We start from the raw sequence: 15,506 nt of genomic DNA on the forward strand, positions 1-15,506 counted from the left end.
TCTTATTCTGTTAACATGGAGAAAAATGCATTTGGCAAACCATCTTAATGGAATACTGCTTAGATTGCTTTACATGGCAGAAAACTGAGAAGCTTGCTTATCGCTTGCTTTTTTTCCTTGAGGAAGAAGACAACATTTCTCTCCTTAACTAAGAAGCGTTATCAGTTCTGGCAGGGTGGTGGGGGCAATGGACGGATTAGTTCTGACAAGATGGAGTGGTGGTAGTTTGGAAGGATCATATTTCTTTGCAGTCATCTGGTCATTAGTGCTCTCCCTGAGAGTTCTTGAGGCCACTTTGAGGTTTATCTATGCAGTTATTGTAATTAATAATAATAATAATAAAACACATACAAAATAAGAAGACAGACTATATAATGATTTCATTATTTATTGATAAATGAAACTGAGGCACAGAAAGTCTCACTGAGTAAAGCAGCAGGAGCAGAGGGAAGAATACGGTGGTGTTTCTGTATTTGAAGGAATCAAATACTTTTAGCCAATCTTCTTCTACGTCTTCAAACTACTTGCATTCTCCAAGGTATTTCAGCTGAAGAGTTTTACCACTGTGACTGATAAGGAAACAAAGGCAAGAATTAAGATAAGTCAAGAATCTACTGGTCATTGCACAACCAAAAGAAGGAATCTAGAATTCAGCAAGGGAACTAAGGATCCACTGAAATTGACCAAGGAGCTATTTCCTTCTATCCGCTAACAATAAAATATACTGTTTAACACCAGCTCACAATTCATTTCTGTTAGAAAATCATTTATTTTAAAAGAGCTGTCAATAAAAGTGCTCTTGTCACCAGCTGTACTTAGTAAAACTTATACTCACATATATGCATTGCAGAAGAAACACTGATTATCGTAGGTTTTTCCATCAGAGCCACAGTGCGCATTGTATTCCTTTGTGCAGCCTGCCTTTGGGTATCCCTTACAATAAATCTACACAAAAGGCAAATGATATATTTACTTTTCCTACTCTTCTTTATAGTAAGATAGTAACTATTGATGTTAATATGTACTTTGTTCACGTGATCATGTAAGACACTGATTATGCATTATTATTATGCTGTCAAGTTGTAATTCCATTTTTTGTAAGTCAAGTGAAGCTAAGTCCAGTGGTCCTCTCTTGTTTCACATGGCTTTACTCTTCCTTGTGTGAGGAGCAAGTGGCAGTCCTTCCAGTAAGCCTTCCTTCCTCTTTCCATATCTTCTGCCATTTGCTACCATTCCTGCTGCAGGAGACCTTTGGTCACTCATATCTTGATTTCTTCCGGGGTGGGTTCCTGCCAGTTCTAACCTCTTCTATAGAAGAGGTTTCACAAATCTACACTGCTGTTTAGAACCGGTTCCAGCTCCCTCCCCCCGCCCGTCCAAACATCATCAAGATGAAGAGCGAGAGGAGGAATTCTGGGAGTTGAAGTCCATAAGTCTTAAAGCTGTCAAGTTTGAACACCCCTGGGGTTTTTGCAAGGGTCTTGTAACTTGACAGCTTTAAGACTTCCGTGCTTCAAATGCCAGAGTTTCTGAGCCAACATTTTGGTTGCTAAGCAAGAGCGTTGTTAAGTGAGTTTCACCACATTTTACAAGTTGGCCATGCCCACCCAGTCACATGACTGCCAAGCAACCCCTATCTGGTCACATGGTCGGCAAGTCACTCCCACCTGGTCACATGGCCGGCAAGCCACTCCCACAAAGCAGGCCACACCTACAGAAGAGGTTCTAAAAAAATTTGAAACCCACCACTGGTTTCTTCTCAAGTGAACTCTTACAATGCACGAGACTATCACTGAAGAGACCCTGGAAGGTACAGATGATCTAGGAGTTATATTTTATTTTGTCTAGATCACCCCAATGCTTCGGGAACTTCACTAGCTATCAATCAGTCTCCAGATGAAATTGAAGATGCTGCTTTTCACTTTTGAAGCCCTATATGGTTCAGGAATTGTTTATGCCCACTGATTTTGCTTATCTATAACTTCTGGAAAGAAGGGATCTCTACTATGAGGGATTGTCACCTTCACGGACCATGAAGCTGGGCCTTTTCCATTGCTTTATCCCATCTGTGGAACAGCACTCCTTCAGGAATCTGAAAACTACCAATCTTGCTGATATTTAGGAAACCTATCAAGACTCAGTTGTTCCAGGAAGCCTTTGAGATTTGAGAGATGGAACACTTCAACATATGATTGAATTAGATTATTTTTTTATCTATTATTGTATTTTTAAAATCAGTTTACTGAATTTAAGTGTACACTATTTAAAGATGGTTGTAACCAAAGTAACATTTAAGCCTGAGCTAGCTAAAGAATATAGAGCCCAGCTATTATTAGTGACACTGCAGAAACATACATCTGCTTTTATTATTGTATGCTGTATTTATGGTATATTACTCAAATTCTCTGAGTGATTTATACCTCCCATTTATTAAAAATCATATACATGCACTAATAGTAAAAGAACCATAAAAGTAACAACATTACACAATAGATTATACTGCAGAGTTTGTGGTGTATTGTGATTTTAAGTGTGTACTGAGCCTTTCAGGAGCTTGGAAGGATGAGTCAAAGGACCGGAGTGAGTGGATAAAAGGGAAATAATTGGTGTGTTGTGCTGGTGAATGTAATTGTTAGTTGTTATAAATTCACCTATGGGAAGAGAAAGATAGAGAATCCATGCTACTATGTAATGCTGCCTTGAGAATTTTGATGAGCCTTCTTCTTTTATCTAAGTACTTTTCTATGTACTTTTCTAAGGTACATTATCTTAATGAATATAACCAGCATGTAATTACAGTACAGTGGTGACTTCTGGCAGAGACTACTTCCGGTTCGTTCAGGGGTGTGCTGCGCGCATATGCAATACAACTAAAATTGCTCTGCACATGCGCAGAAGCAAAAAACAAGATGGCGGCGGAGAACTGGTTTGGAGGCATGGCAGGCCTAAGTCGCTGCTGGTTCCAGCGACCCAGGTCGCCAATCTAATGCTGGTTTGGCCAAATTGGTCTGAACCAGTAGGAACCCACCACTGGTATAGTACCATCTCTGACCATTTTGAGATCTGGGAGTACTGGTCTTATTGCCCTGACCGGGAAATTCTGTGCAGCATCAGTGTTGTGCATTTGAAAATACCACAAGAGCTGCAACTGAAGTTGGATCAGGGTCAATGTATTTACAAAATACATGGGGGTGGATGAGGGGGAGAAATGGAGCAATTGCAAGAGTAACTGAAGAAGAAATAAGCATGAAATTAATTGTGCTCAGGCAGCTGTTTGTAAATTTAAAATGAAGCTTTGGTGGTGGTAGCTGTAAAACAAATGGAACTTAACGAGAAGCAATCCCAATGGAAACTAGAGAGTAGGTGGGAGAATGACTGAAGTGGTTACAGCAAGCAACTGAGTTGCTCCCTTGTCGTTTCCTCCCCAGCTACAACTGTTAGACTTCAAATTTTGGCCTTGGCGCCAAAGCAGCCAATGACTGATCAAACTTCAGGCCTTGCAGGGGCCAGAGGAAGAGGGAAAGAGAGTGGGAATATGCCCCTCTCATCTTTCCTTTAGCCATGCAATCTATGGCTTTCTGGGAAGTGTAGTTGGAAAGCATGGTAGCCCTGAAATGACCATACATTTCCTAGATTTCATCCCTGCAGGCCTGGGCATTCTGTAAATTAGTCCATGTGAGTTACCTTGTTTTAATGGTCACTGCCCTATACCCGTGATGGCAAACCTATGGCACATGTGCCACAGGTGGCATGCGTAGCCCTCTCTGCAGGCACATGAGCCATCGCAACATCTCAGCTCCACCGCACCTCCCACCAGCCAACTGATTTTTGGGTCTCTGTTACACATGTACGGGGCACATGCAGGAGATACACACGCATGTGTGGAGAATGGCGTGAGCATGCACATGGATAGGAAGAGCATGGGGGTGGTGGCCCATTTTTGGTCCCAGGAGGCTGCAAGTAGGCATGGGCATGGGCCAGGAGTTCACATGCGCATTTGTGGGGGAATGCCAGGGGGAGTCACATGCACATATGCGTGGGGGGGTGTCACATGCATATTGCATTATGGGTGTGAATTCAGTTACAGTGATAGTGGGCACACCATGGAAGAACCAGGGTCAAATTATCCATCTTCAGATATATTATACAAAGACTTACCTCTCTGGAGAAGAATAGAAGGAAAGAGAAGAGGTGTCTAGCAGCAATATTGATTAACTCAATTACAATGGTAATGGGCCCACCATGGAAGAACTGAAAAACTAAGCTACGAATAAATCGTGATAGAGAAAATCTCTCAATATGATTGCTAGAAGTTGAAACCGACTTGATGGCTCATAATCAATTTGTCAACTCTGAAGTTGGCCTGACCAAGGCCATCTTTGAGGCTTCAGTGTTGCCACAATGGAGATGAGGGTTAGGGAGGAGGGGACTAGAGAAAGCTGGGGATTTGTAGCCAAAACAAAATACTTTCCCCTGGGAACCAAGGAAATTCCAAAAGGTGGCTGAAGAGAGGAGGAGTCAGTTTTCACCAGGCTTTGCCAATATGATATATCCAATAAACCTATTCTTTGAGGAAATTATCTGCCCTGATTTGCTATGGGTGTATTACCTGAAAACCTGACACAATTCATAATCAAATCATAAAATACAAGGGACTTGAATAAGAAAAAAAAATTGTGACTCACCTTGAGATCTTTTGCAGTGGCAACATCTGCAACCAAAACATTCCAAATGAAGACACTTAGAAGAAATCTATACCATCTTATATTTTGTTGATCACATGACACCCCCCCCCAAGACACTGCAACTACATTAATACATGCCAGTTACCAAGCATCCACATTTTGAGCTTGTGATCAGGGGGATGCTGAAATAGTTATAGGTGTCATAAATCACATTTTTTAAAAACTTCAAATGATCAATGAATGAATGGTTATAATTTAAGGACTCCCTGTAGTAAATAAAATAACTGCCATCTTTCCAAAGTCACCAGGGCTATTTTCTATACTTTGCCTGTGTAGCCTGCCTGTTCAGCTGTACAAAATGTTGTATTCCCCACAAGTTGCTGTAGATGACCCCAGAGTCTGAGAAGCCCTGATGTACAATATCTTCTTGCAATACAATCATCTCTGCATAAGTAAACTCTTGCTTTCCTTTGACCCTTCTATTGATGTTCCTGAAGGAGGAATCAGATCCTACTGAGACTGATTTGAGATAGTTGGTGGATTATGGGCTTGTTTTCTCCATGACCCATCTAATGGAGTATAAGTCCTGAAAACAAAATTCCCCCACAAGGAAAAGTAGCAATATGAAATACAGCCCACAATGATGGGTTTGACTTTGTGATAATTGGAAATCTTCCTGTGTGGTAGTGATGAACATATTATTGCTAAAGTTTATAAAATGAAGGAACTTTGGACATAATTTGATGCTTGAGCAATGGGAAAATATGTGGACGAATGGTTTAAAATTTACATTAAACTGTAATTTAAAAGAATTTTTTGATAAAACGATGTATCGCTAGTATTTAACATCAGATAAGTTATCTACAATGTATAAAGGTAGTTCAAATGAATGTTGGAAATGTAAAAGTAACTTCCGGCTGAGCTTCCTGTGGAGCTGGAGGAAGTGGAAGTGAGGAACGCGACCACCGCGATCCCGCTCTGAGCTCTCCAGTCGGAAGGCTCAAATCCGAGCCATACCCCCTCCACAGGGGTGATGAAGTAAAGGGACACTGCCTTGCAGGTCTGGGAGAACCGCATCTCTCCTCCCTGACTTGGAAAGCCCCCTCATCTGAAGACGAGGAGCAGCAGCAGTCAAAATGGCTGCCATGAAGCAGGAACCAGGCAGAATACCCAAGACAGTGCAGGAATGTAGAGAGCTGTGAACAGAAACCATGTTGCTGGTTGAGATTATTCTTTTTTCTTTAAAGTCACCCCAGGGATAAGAAAGAACTCTAAAGGACAGACTTTAAAATGATTTTGCAAGCTGCAGAAAATACCATTCTTATAGAGATTTATGTTGAAAAGTACATTGAGAGCACCATCTACTGACGGAAGGAAAAATGACTTTTAGACTCCTGGAAACCTACAGAGATCCTGGGCAGCTAGAATAAAAGACTAAAAAAAAAAATACAGAGTAGACTCAAAGTACTTGGAAAATATTTTGGATTAACAGAGTACTGAGTAAATGCTGGGATTTACCCATCTGGAAAATTGATTTTGTTCTGAAAAAAATGGAGATTGAGTGAAATAAATATCTGCTGGAAAGAAGGCAGTGTCAGAATTGGAGAGGAGAGTCTTATTTATCAAAGCATACTCCCAGGATTTTGGACTCCCTGGATGTTGGATTTGATTGAGGCATAATTGTTTACCCTACACTTATTGTCATTATGGCTGGAATTGAAGGAACAGTGCTGGGAATGAGAGAATTTCTAAATGAGATGGCCTTTGGTGTTTAAAAATATTTTGAACTTAATTGATGGTATGGATCAGAAAGCGGACTGTATTTTGCAAAGAATGAGAAACCAACAGAAAGATTGGATCAAATGGACCACTTAAGTCAGCAAATAGAATACGAACAGGAAAAAAAAATATGGATCAGAAAAATCAGCAAATAAAACAACAGCCTGATAAAGAAAAGGAGCGGAACGAACAGAAGGATTGGCTATATCAACAAATAAACCACGGACTGGAGCAAAAAAGGGGAGTGACAAATCAGCTGACAAAGGAAGAAATACTGAAGAAAACAAAACAGATTAATCAACAATTGGAGAGGCAAGAATATACTTTTGGAGATTAGGACAAGAGCAGATAATTGGAAGAATTGGCAGTACAAAATTATACTGGGAGAAATGTTTAGAGTGAACAAAAAAGAGATAGATGAAAATAGAGATAAAAAGGAGGAGTGTGGGAGCAGAATTAAAAATAGATAAGAATTGAAACACTAAAAAAGAGAAGAGATGGGTAAAAAATGCCTTTAAATATTAAATTCACCTATTATAAACTAGAGAGACAGAAATAAAAAGTAGATAGGGGAAATATCAAAACATAAACTGTTTATAGAATGAATAAAAATAACAGATTAGAAGTTTACAGATGTTATGTATTTTTCTTTCAATGTATATTTTAACAATGTAACAAGACTATATAATTTGCTTAATGTGATAGAGATAATTAATAATGTTAATGTGAATTGGATGAACATGAATGATATCTAGTTAAACTTGTTCATACTGTTATTGTGAATTGGATTAAGATGGAAAAATGGATAAGAATTGAAATACTATATAGAGGAAATGTATAAATAATATAAGGATATAATATAGTCTCCCTTTATTTATTTATCAGCACAAATACAACACAAATATAAGGATTATATATACTTGATAAATGTGATAGAGATTATTAACAATGATAGCATAAACTGGATCAATATAAATGAAACTTAGTTACATTTGTTCATATATAATGTTTAGATAGAACAAGAAAGATACAGATGTAGGTAGATCTAGATGAGAAGTTCGCATTTTTTGAATATACATGTTTGAACAATATAATAAGGATTATTAAATTTGAGAAATGTGATAGAGATTACTAATATTGATATTGGGAATTGGATTACCATATTTTTCAGAGTATAAGATGCACCGGAGTATAAAACGCATCAAGATTTTGAAGAGAAAAATTTTAAAAAAGTTTTTGCACTCTGCAGACCTCCCAAAAATGGGCCCAGTTTTTTTCAAAAAGAAAAAAAGGCATGAATAGCCGGGGGGGGGGGGGCTTGCAGAGTGCTCCTGGGGGGTGGGGCCCCTAAAAATGAGCACAAAATTGCCCATTTTTTGTGAAAACAGGCCCAATTTTGGGACAAAATTGGGCATAGCCTTTAGGAGGCTTATAGAGTGCCCCTAGGGGCTGAGGGGCAAAATTGAGTGAAAAACGATCTGTTTTTTACTCATTTCTACCCTCCCCAGCCCCCAGGAGCACTCTATCAGCCTCCTAAATGCAATGCACTGCCATTTTGGTGAAGGGGGCGGGGTTTCAGGAGGCAAAAAATGCTGTATTCAGTGTATAAGACGCACCAAGATTTTCAGCCTCTTTTTTGAGGGAAAAAGGTGCATCTTATACTCTGAAAAATACAATAATATCAATGATACCCTGAACCAACTCTGTTCATACACAATATAAATGCATAATTTTAAAATAATAATAAATATATTACAAAAAGGGACCTTTTATCATTTATGATGGACATGTGATAAAGCAAAGAAATTTTGGAGTAAGATTCAAATTTTAATACAGGAAATTCTTAAAACAAAGATAAAGTTGAAACCAAAAACTTCTTTTTGATTTAATGGAAAAAGACTGGGAAAAAAATTTGGAACTTTGATCTTATATATGTTGACATCGGCAAGATTACTATATACACAAAAATGAAAGGACATTTCGATTCCCACCATGGACAAATGGCTATAGAAGCTGATGGAGTTGGGAGATATGGCTAAATTGACCATTTTGATCAAAGAAAAGAATGTTAGTACTTTTGTCGCTACATGGAGACCGCTTCTCGACTTTGTGCTTGAAGTGGGGAAAAAATGAAACTTTGATTTTGGATTTTACTGATTAGATTGATTTGTTGTTACTGAAATAGCTAGTTTATATTATTATGGAAAAGTACAAAGTTGTGGTTTGATGTTAATGCTTTTTTCTACTGCAAAAGAGGAAGTTGGAAGTCAACACTTTATTTTCCTGTTCTTCCCACCCTCTCATTTTTCTATCCCCTTCTCCTCCCCAATGGTCTATTTTCTTTTTTTATTCTATAATTTAATAAAATGCTGAGAAAAAAAAAGAAATATAACCCACCTGAGTAAAAAAAGAACACCATCAGAGTAAGCAGCAAAAAGCCACCTTGCTTCATGATTGACCTAGTGGGTCTGGTTGTAGTCACACTCTTCTGAAGCGGAGGTTCTGCGGGTAGGTCTGCCTTTCTTTACTATATATGAGCTCTCTGCTATCTTAGTGACATAATCTCTTCCTCTTTTCAAGAGGAATATTTAGAAATAGGGTGCCAGAGTTACCTACCATGAGCAGATTTATTTCAAAGCTCTTTTTTTTCAAAGCAAAGGTCAAGAATGAAGAAACACATGTCAACCAACATTTTTACAAAGAATAAGAAAAACAAATTATTGCTTGAATATACATCATAGCCAGGTTAAATGATGCAAGAGAATGAATACAAAGAAATTTTAAAACCTAGTGAAATGTTCCCATTTGGTCCTACAATAAAATAATAAATTGATAAGTTGTTTAGATGAAAGTAATTTTCTTCCTGTAGAAATATACAGAACTCCTTGGTGATATAGTCTATCCCTAGTAGCCCAAAAATAACAGAATAAGTTTGCTTATTTCAAAATTGGTTTCAAAGAAACAGCTAGCACAAATATTAAAAAATGTCAATACTGTAATATCAAATATAAGTGACAGCTCATTTTCAAAAACAACCCAACTAATGTTTAGCTGTAAAATTACTGTATATTGTTATGTATGTTCTGAGTTTTGTTTTGTTTTATATTGTTTTTTCCTTGTGTCTTCTTTACTGTTTTTAAAGATTAAAACATTGAATAAAAATTATTTTTAAAAAATTAAAAACTGCAGTGATTCACTTAATAAATGTGGCGAGAAAAGTCGTAAAGTGGAGCAAACTCACTTAACACATTTCTCATTAATGGTGTGTGTGTATGTGTGTGTGTGTGTGTGTGAAAGAGAGAGGGGGGGGAGAGAGCGGAGGGAGGGAGAGACAGATAGAGCTTTTTAATAGTAATATTTGTATCCACATGCAAATTGTGTGTGAATCAGTCGTATCTCTATGGTGGGAGAAGGAAGAAACTGGTGCTGTATATTTTTGGATTATACAGGTAGTCCTCGATTTATGACAAGAGAGAGGGAGGGAGGGAGATTTCAGTGGACTTTTAAATTTTCCAACAGTGAAGGTAACTTACGGAACTCTCAAGTGTTGTAAAAGAGCGATCAAGACTTTCCAGTTTGGCATGAAGAGGTTCCTCAAGCATAGTTTTAAATTACATTTTGCATAATCCCTCCAGATTTGTCTATTCTATTAAATCTATGAAAGATTAGGATAGTCCAGAGAAAAGAAGAACTTGGGGGGGGGGACATGATAGCACTTGAGAGGCTATGACAAAAAGGAGGGGGTGAGTTTATTTTCCAAAGCACCAGAGGGCAGGACAAGAAACAAGGGATGGAAATTAATTAAGGACAGAAGCAACCAGGAGTTAAGGAGAAGCTTAATTAACCAGAAGTTGTGGGTGCTTCATCACTGGAGGTTTTGAAGAAGAGACTGGACAGTCACTTGTCTGAAATGGTATAGGGTCTCCTGCTTGAGCAGGAGGGTTGGACCAGAAGAACTCCAAGGCCCCTTGCAGCTCCATTCTGATTAATAATTAAGATGTCCAGATACAGTTTGAGGGGCCGAATAATATATGAAATGAGAGAAGGAAGAAAGAAGCAACCACTTTCCTGCCCACATTCCCCTTCCCTATTCTCAGGTGGCCAGAATAAAAGCAGGCAACCCTGATTAGAATGGAGCAGAACATAAACCTGGAGCTAAGTTTGAAGTGATGAAATTAAACCTACTTCTCTTTTCAGCACGGACTGGATTCTCTCTCTCTCCACCCCCCTCTCTCACACACAAACCCACTTCTTCTAGCAACCAACATAGAATAGAATAGAATTCTTTATTGGCCAAGTGTGATTGGACACACGAGGAATTTGTCTTTGCTGCAAATGCTCTCAGTGTACATAAAAAGACAAGATACTTTTGTCAAGAATCAAAAGGTGCAACACTTAATGATAGTCTTGGGGTACAAATAAGCAATCAGGAAACAATATCAACATAAATCGTAAGAATACAAGCAAAGAAGTTACAGTCATACAGTCATAAGAGGGAGGAGATGGGTGATAGGAACGATGAGAAGACTAATAGTAACAGTAATATGATTTGCAATGTTGTATTTAGCAAGGGAAAAATATGGCTGTACACAGTACAATACAGGGAAACATCGGTGGATTGCAGGTGTTATGCCACAGTACGGGCGTACCGGAGCCTGCCCAGAGCACCTGATACCATTCCGGTATGGTGCTCCGGAGGGCCCACCTGGCCGTTTGAGCTCCTTATCTGTCTTTTAAGGCTTCCGCGCTTCCATGCATTGCATGGTACGTACAGCGCCTGTGTGATGCTCCGTGGAGCAGCTGAAGAGTTGCGGAGGCTGGCAGAGGCACTAAGATGCATGCGTTTGTGTGGACGCCGCTGGACCCATTCCAACTGTATTGGTTGGAATGGGATCCCGAACCCATCACTTCAAGGAAAGGACCATGGGACATTTTCACTTTCAATATGAGCCTGCATTGTTGATGCATGAAATAGAGAATGGGTTGTTTGAGAGTTAGAAAGAGAAATTTCACATTTTTGGCATACAATCTCCATGACTACATATGCATTTGTGCTCCTAAAGTTATCCAGCTCCTGCTTTAGAGATGAATATCATCAAAGGTGCATTCATTATGAAAAGGGCAACATATAATTTGAGTCTCATATCAGGAGATGATTGAGAAATCTCATATTTGAATATTTCTGAATGGGAAACAATTCCTGCATAAAGATAACCAAAACATTATTGAAATTGTTCTACCCCGAGGGAATGTACTTTCAGAAGTGCTTTTTCTGTCATGAGAAAAAACTTCGTGCTTTATGTGGTACCAATAACCAACCTTTAATTATTGTCTCTTACCAATAATACAAAAATATACATTATGAATACATAGCAATATGTTCCCAATTGCATATCTACCAGTATGAAGTCATTGTGCATTTTACAATGCAATAAAACTATAAATGTATGCCAATGCGAGCCAGTTTGGTGTAGTGGCTAAAACCCCAGCTAAAAAGCAGGAGACAATGAGTTCTAGGCCCACCTAAGATAGGAAGTCAGCTAATTGTTCTTGGCCAGTGACTGCTAGGAAGGAGGCAAGGGCAAATCACTTCTGAAAAAATATGTGCCAAGAAAACTGCACAAACAAGTTGAGGCAGTTGCAATCAGTCAACTTTGACTCAAAGGAACTAGAACAAAAAAGGAGGCTGATATATTGGTTTAAAAAGAAGATTCATAGAGAGATAATGCTTTGAATTTTTTATTCATAAGTCAGATTAAGACATTTAATAGAGCAACATAGCAGAAGAAGAGGGAAGAACAGATGTTTTCATGGGGTTGTTAATGAACAAGATTTCATGGGGTTGTTAAATGAACAAGATTGTGGGATATTCTCTGGCAAATGTTCTTTAATCTTCTGCATCTTCAAATTTTACACATTCTCCAAGATATCTCAGCCGAAGTTTTCTATTGCTTTTACTGATGAGAAAACAGAACCAAAAATTAAAAATAAGAACCACAGGGAGTGCATCCACCATTAGGGCCCAGCCAAGCAAAAGACTAGAATAATTAGCAATATCATTTGTGATCTCCTAACATTAGAAAGTTGGCTATAGTTCACCTTCCCCTTAAAATTGGTAAAACTAACACTATTACATAATCTATTTGGGACAGACAATGTTTTCCGAGAGCCTTCTTTTAAAAAGGATCAGTTTTCCAAGGTTCTTTTGCAGCTGTACAGAATGAACGGTATACTTACATATACGCATTGCAGAAGAGACATTGGTTGCCATAGGTTATGCCATCAGAACCACAGTGGGCGTTATACTCCATGGTGCAGAATTTGGTTGGTTGAGAATACCTCTTACAATACTCCTATGGGAAGAAGCAAATGATTCATTTCATAGGACTATCCTGTTAAGGCCAATGATAAGTTGAATAACATGATTATGTCTGAACCAGAGATGGGTTCCTACCGGTTAGGTAGCAACTCGGCCTGCCATGCCCCCAAACCAGTTCTCTTGGCAGTATCATAGGTGCCACCATCTTGTTTTGCATGCGCAGAAGCATTTTCTTTTGTACGCAATGCATCCCTGAGCGAACCAGCAGTAGTAGCAGCAGCTGGAAACCACCCCTGCTCTGAACTGATTAACTCTTATCTTGTCAAGTTGTAACTCAGCAGAGTTCATTTCTGTTTTGGTTGATCCTCCTAGTCCCCATGTAGGCCATCATGCATTAGCAATGCTGGAAAATAGGTCTGGGATTTTTAGAAATTATATCTTACAGTCTTTATAACGCTATTCATATAAATTCTACGTGGTTTGCAATATCCCTCTCAACATTAAACACACAAACATATATAAGATACACTGAAAGAAAAAGCTCCACAACAGTGAAATAAAACATTGTTTAGTTTGTTATGGTTTTGGGGCAGATGCTTTTAATTGCATGCTGTGCCCTTAAAGAGCTTAGGAGGGTAAGCAGGTTGGGAGAGGGAGTGGATAAAGGCAGAAAACATGGGCTGAAATATGTTCCAAATCTTATTGTATCTGAGAATACAATACGTTGGCAATAAAGGATGTGGTGGTAAGGAGGGAGGGGCACGAGGTTATTATGCATCCACATTTCTGAGTCCTACACAGAGACTTTATTTAAAAACTTAAATCTGGTACTCACCTTCTCATGGATTTTTTGGGCAGCAATGTCTGTAAAAAAACCCATATAAATGAAAATATTTGAAACAACTCCATGTTATCTCCTATTTATTTATTTACTTGTGTTTGTATGTGCCTTTCTCCTTCCCTGCAATTAAACTGCTTGACCAGTTGAATCAACATAATAAATCAACACAAACCAAATGTATAGTACTAATAAAGTTGACAGGGATATTATTAGGGAGTTCAATTTTGTTGATTTCTACAGGAATTCTGCTTATGTGACACCTGAAAGGACCACTTGATTCCAACAATTGGGAATGTTGAGCACCGGTGATTGCAGCAGTGGGGCTTCACCACTCCCCAAAATGGAAGGTGATCTTGTGATCCCTTAGTTGTCCAAAACTCAATTTAAAAAACAGTAAATAAAATTAATGCAATGGGCTCACTTTCTCCCAATGCCAAATCAGCTGGTGTTAACCCTTAAATTGACTTTTAGGCCAGTTGGATCTGGAATGAAAACATACTAAATTATTGAAGTAGGTCTATATTAGCTCCGATATTTTTAAATTTTCACTTGTATGCACCCTGTTCCTTTCCCTTCTCCCTGGAATTAAAATCCTTAACTAGCTGAGCAAAAATTATTTAGAGCTGAATAAGCTTCTAGTAAAATAGTCAATTCTGCATCAATAACCTAATTTTTTAATTTGCTTCTTGTGCCGATTTCTCTGACTAAGAATTATTTCTCACTGAACCAGCCGTGAAGGTATCTGTGGATTATTGTCTCTTTTTTTCCTGGGGATAAAGGGATCCTCAAATCTCTCAGAAAAGGAAAAAGTTGAATTAGTAAGCAGAACTTACTGGAGTACAAGAAGAAGAGGAGGAGAGTGAGCAGCAGAAAACTTCCTGGCTTCATGATTCCTCACTGAACTTGGTTGAAGTAGGACTCTGTGGAGCAGTTGACGCTGAAGGTGAGGCTTCATAGCTTTCCCCTGCCCTTCCAGGCTATATATGCATACCCTGACTATTTTGGTGATGAAATCTCTCCCTTCCGGAGGCAGTTGGATGTGGAATTGGCTTTTGCTGAAGTCTGTGGCAAACTGGTCAGTTTGTAAATTTCCTTTTGCACAATTAACTCAGCATGCAAGAAGTGTATGGCAACCAGATTTAATAGACGAGTAGCAGTTACGAATTAACTTGATTAGAACCATTCAGATCTTTTTATTGTCTTGGGAGCCAATTCTTAGACTCCAAAGTTACCCTTCCATTTTCTTTTCATTTTAGAACCCCCAATCCCCCTCTTCATTCCTATGTGGAGACTGGCTTTAACCAAAGAGATAAACTGTATGTGACAAGTTTCTAGTGCTGTATGTTCAAAATGTATCATATGAATTGGATTGGATAATGTTTATAAGGTGCTTGGGTGATTTCTGAGCTGCTGTTGACAATGATTTTGTGATCAAATCTTGGGTCTCCCAGTTTTGGAGTCTCCAATGTATCATCTGAGCCCTCCCTTGTAGTTCTAAAGCAGTGGTGGGTTCCGGATTCTGTTCCAACCGGTACAGTTGGAACGGCCCCGGAGTTACCCACATGCATGCTCCGCGGAGCATCGTGCAGGCGGTGTACGTGCCATGCGCATACACGGAAGCACCAAAAGCACAAGTACCGGGTCGTACCACCTCCAACCCACCACTGTTCTAAAGGGAAGGCTTTTAGGGAGTGCTATGACTGATACTCCTGGAAGATCCAATTGTGCAATGAAGTCCAAAGGAGTAATCCTTTACCATTCATAGATTAGGATTGAATTTTTCTGAAACTAGATTGGCTCTTCTACAAAACGATCACTTCTGGTGTTTCTATAACCTTGAATCAGTTTCACATAGCTTATTTTGTACAGATTGTCATTCCTG

The 15,506-nt window shown here is 38.8% G+C and overlaps 2 protein-coding genes across 2 annotated transcripts; both read right to left on the reverse strand.

Annotated features, from left to right (window-relative positions):
• Positions 1 to 415: 415 nt before the first annotated feature.
• Positions 416 to 8,955, reverse strand: LOC309382731 (ovomucoid-like). Its single transcript, XM_081934523.1, has 4 exons — positions 8,862 to 8,955; positions 4,686 to 4,711; positions 836 to 945; positions 416 to 569 (listed from the first exon to the last, which is right to left on the reverse strand). Exons 1-4 carry the CDS (start codon positions 8,914 to 8,916, stop codon positions 521 to 523), a joined length of 240 nt encoding a protein of 79 aa, XP_081790649.1. The 5' UTR covers positions 8,917 to 8,955; the 3' UTR covers positions 416 to 520.
• Positions 8,956 to 12,297: 3,342 nt separating this feature from the next.
• On the reverse strand, positions 12,298 to 14,596 carry LOC309382725 (ovomucoid-like). Its single transcript, XM_081934517.1, has 4 exons — positions 14,458 to 14,596; positions 13,619 to 13,647; positions 12,702 to 12,817; positions 12,298 to 12,421 (listed from the first exon to the last, which is right to left on the reverse strand). Exons 1-4 carry the CDS (start codon positions 14,510 to 14,512, stop codon positions 12,352 to 12,354), a joined length of 270 nt encoding a protein of 89 aa, XP_081790643.1. The 5' UTR covers positions 14,513 to 14,596; the 3' UTR covers positions 12,298 to 12,351.
• Between the last annotated feature and the right edge of the window lie 910 nt (positions 14,597 to 15,506).

The sequence above is a fragment of the Natrix helvetica genome (genome assembly GCF_964273705.1).
Source record: "Natrix helvetica genome assembly, chromosome: 1".
Taxonomy (NCBI): Eukaryota; Metazoa; Chordata; class Lepidosauria; order Squamata; family Natricidae; genus Natrix; species Natrix helvetica.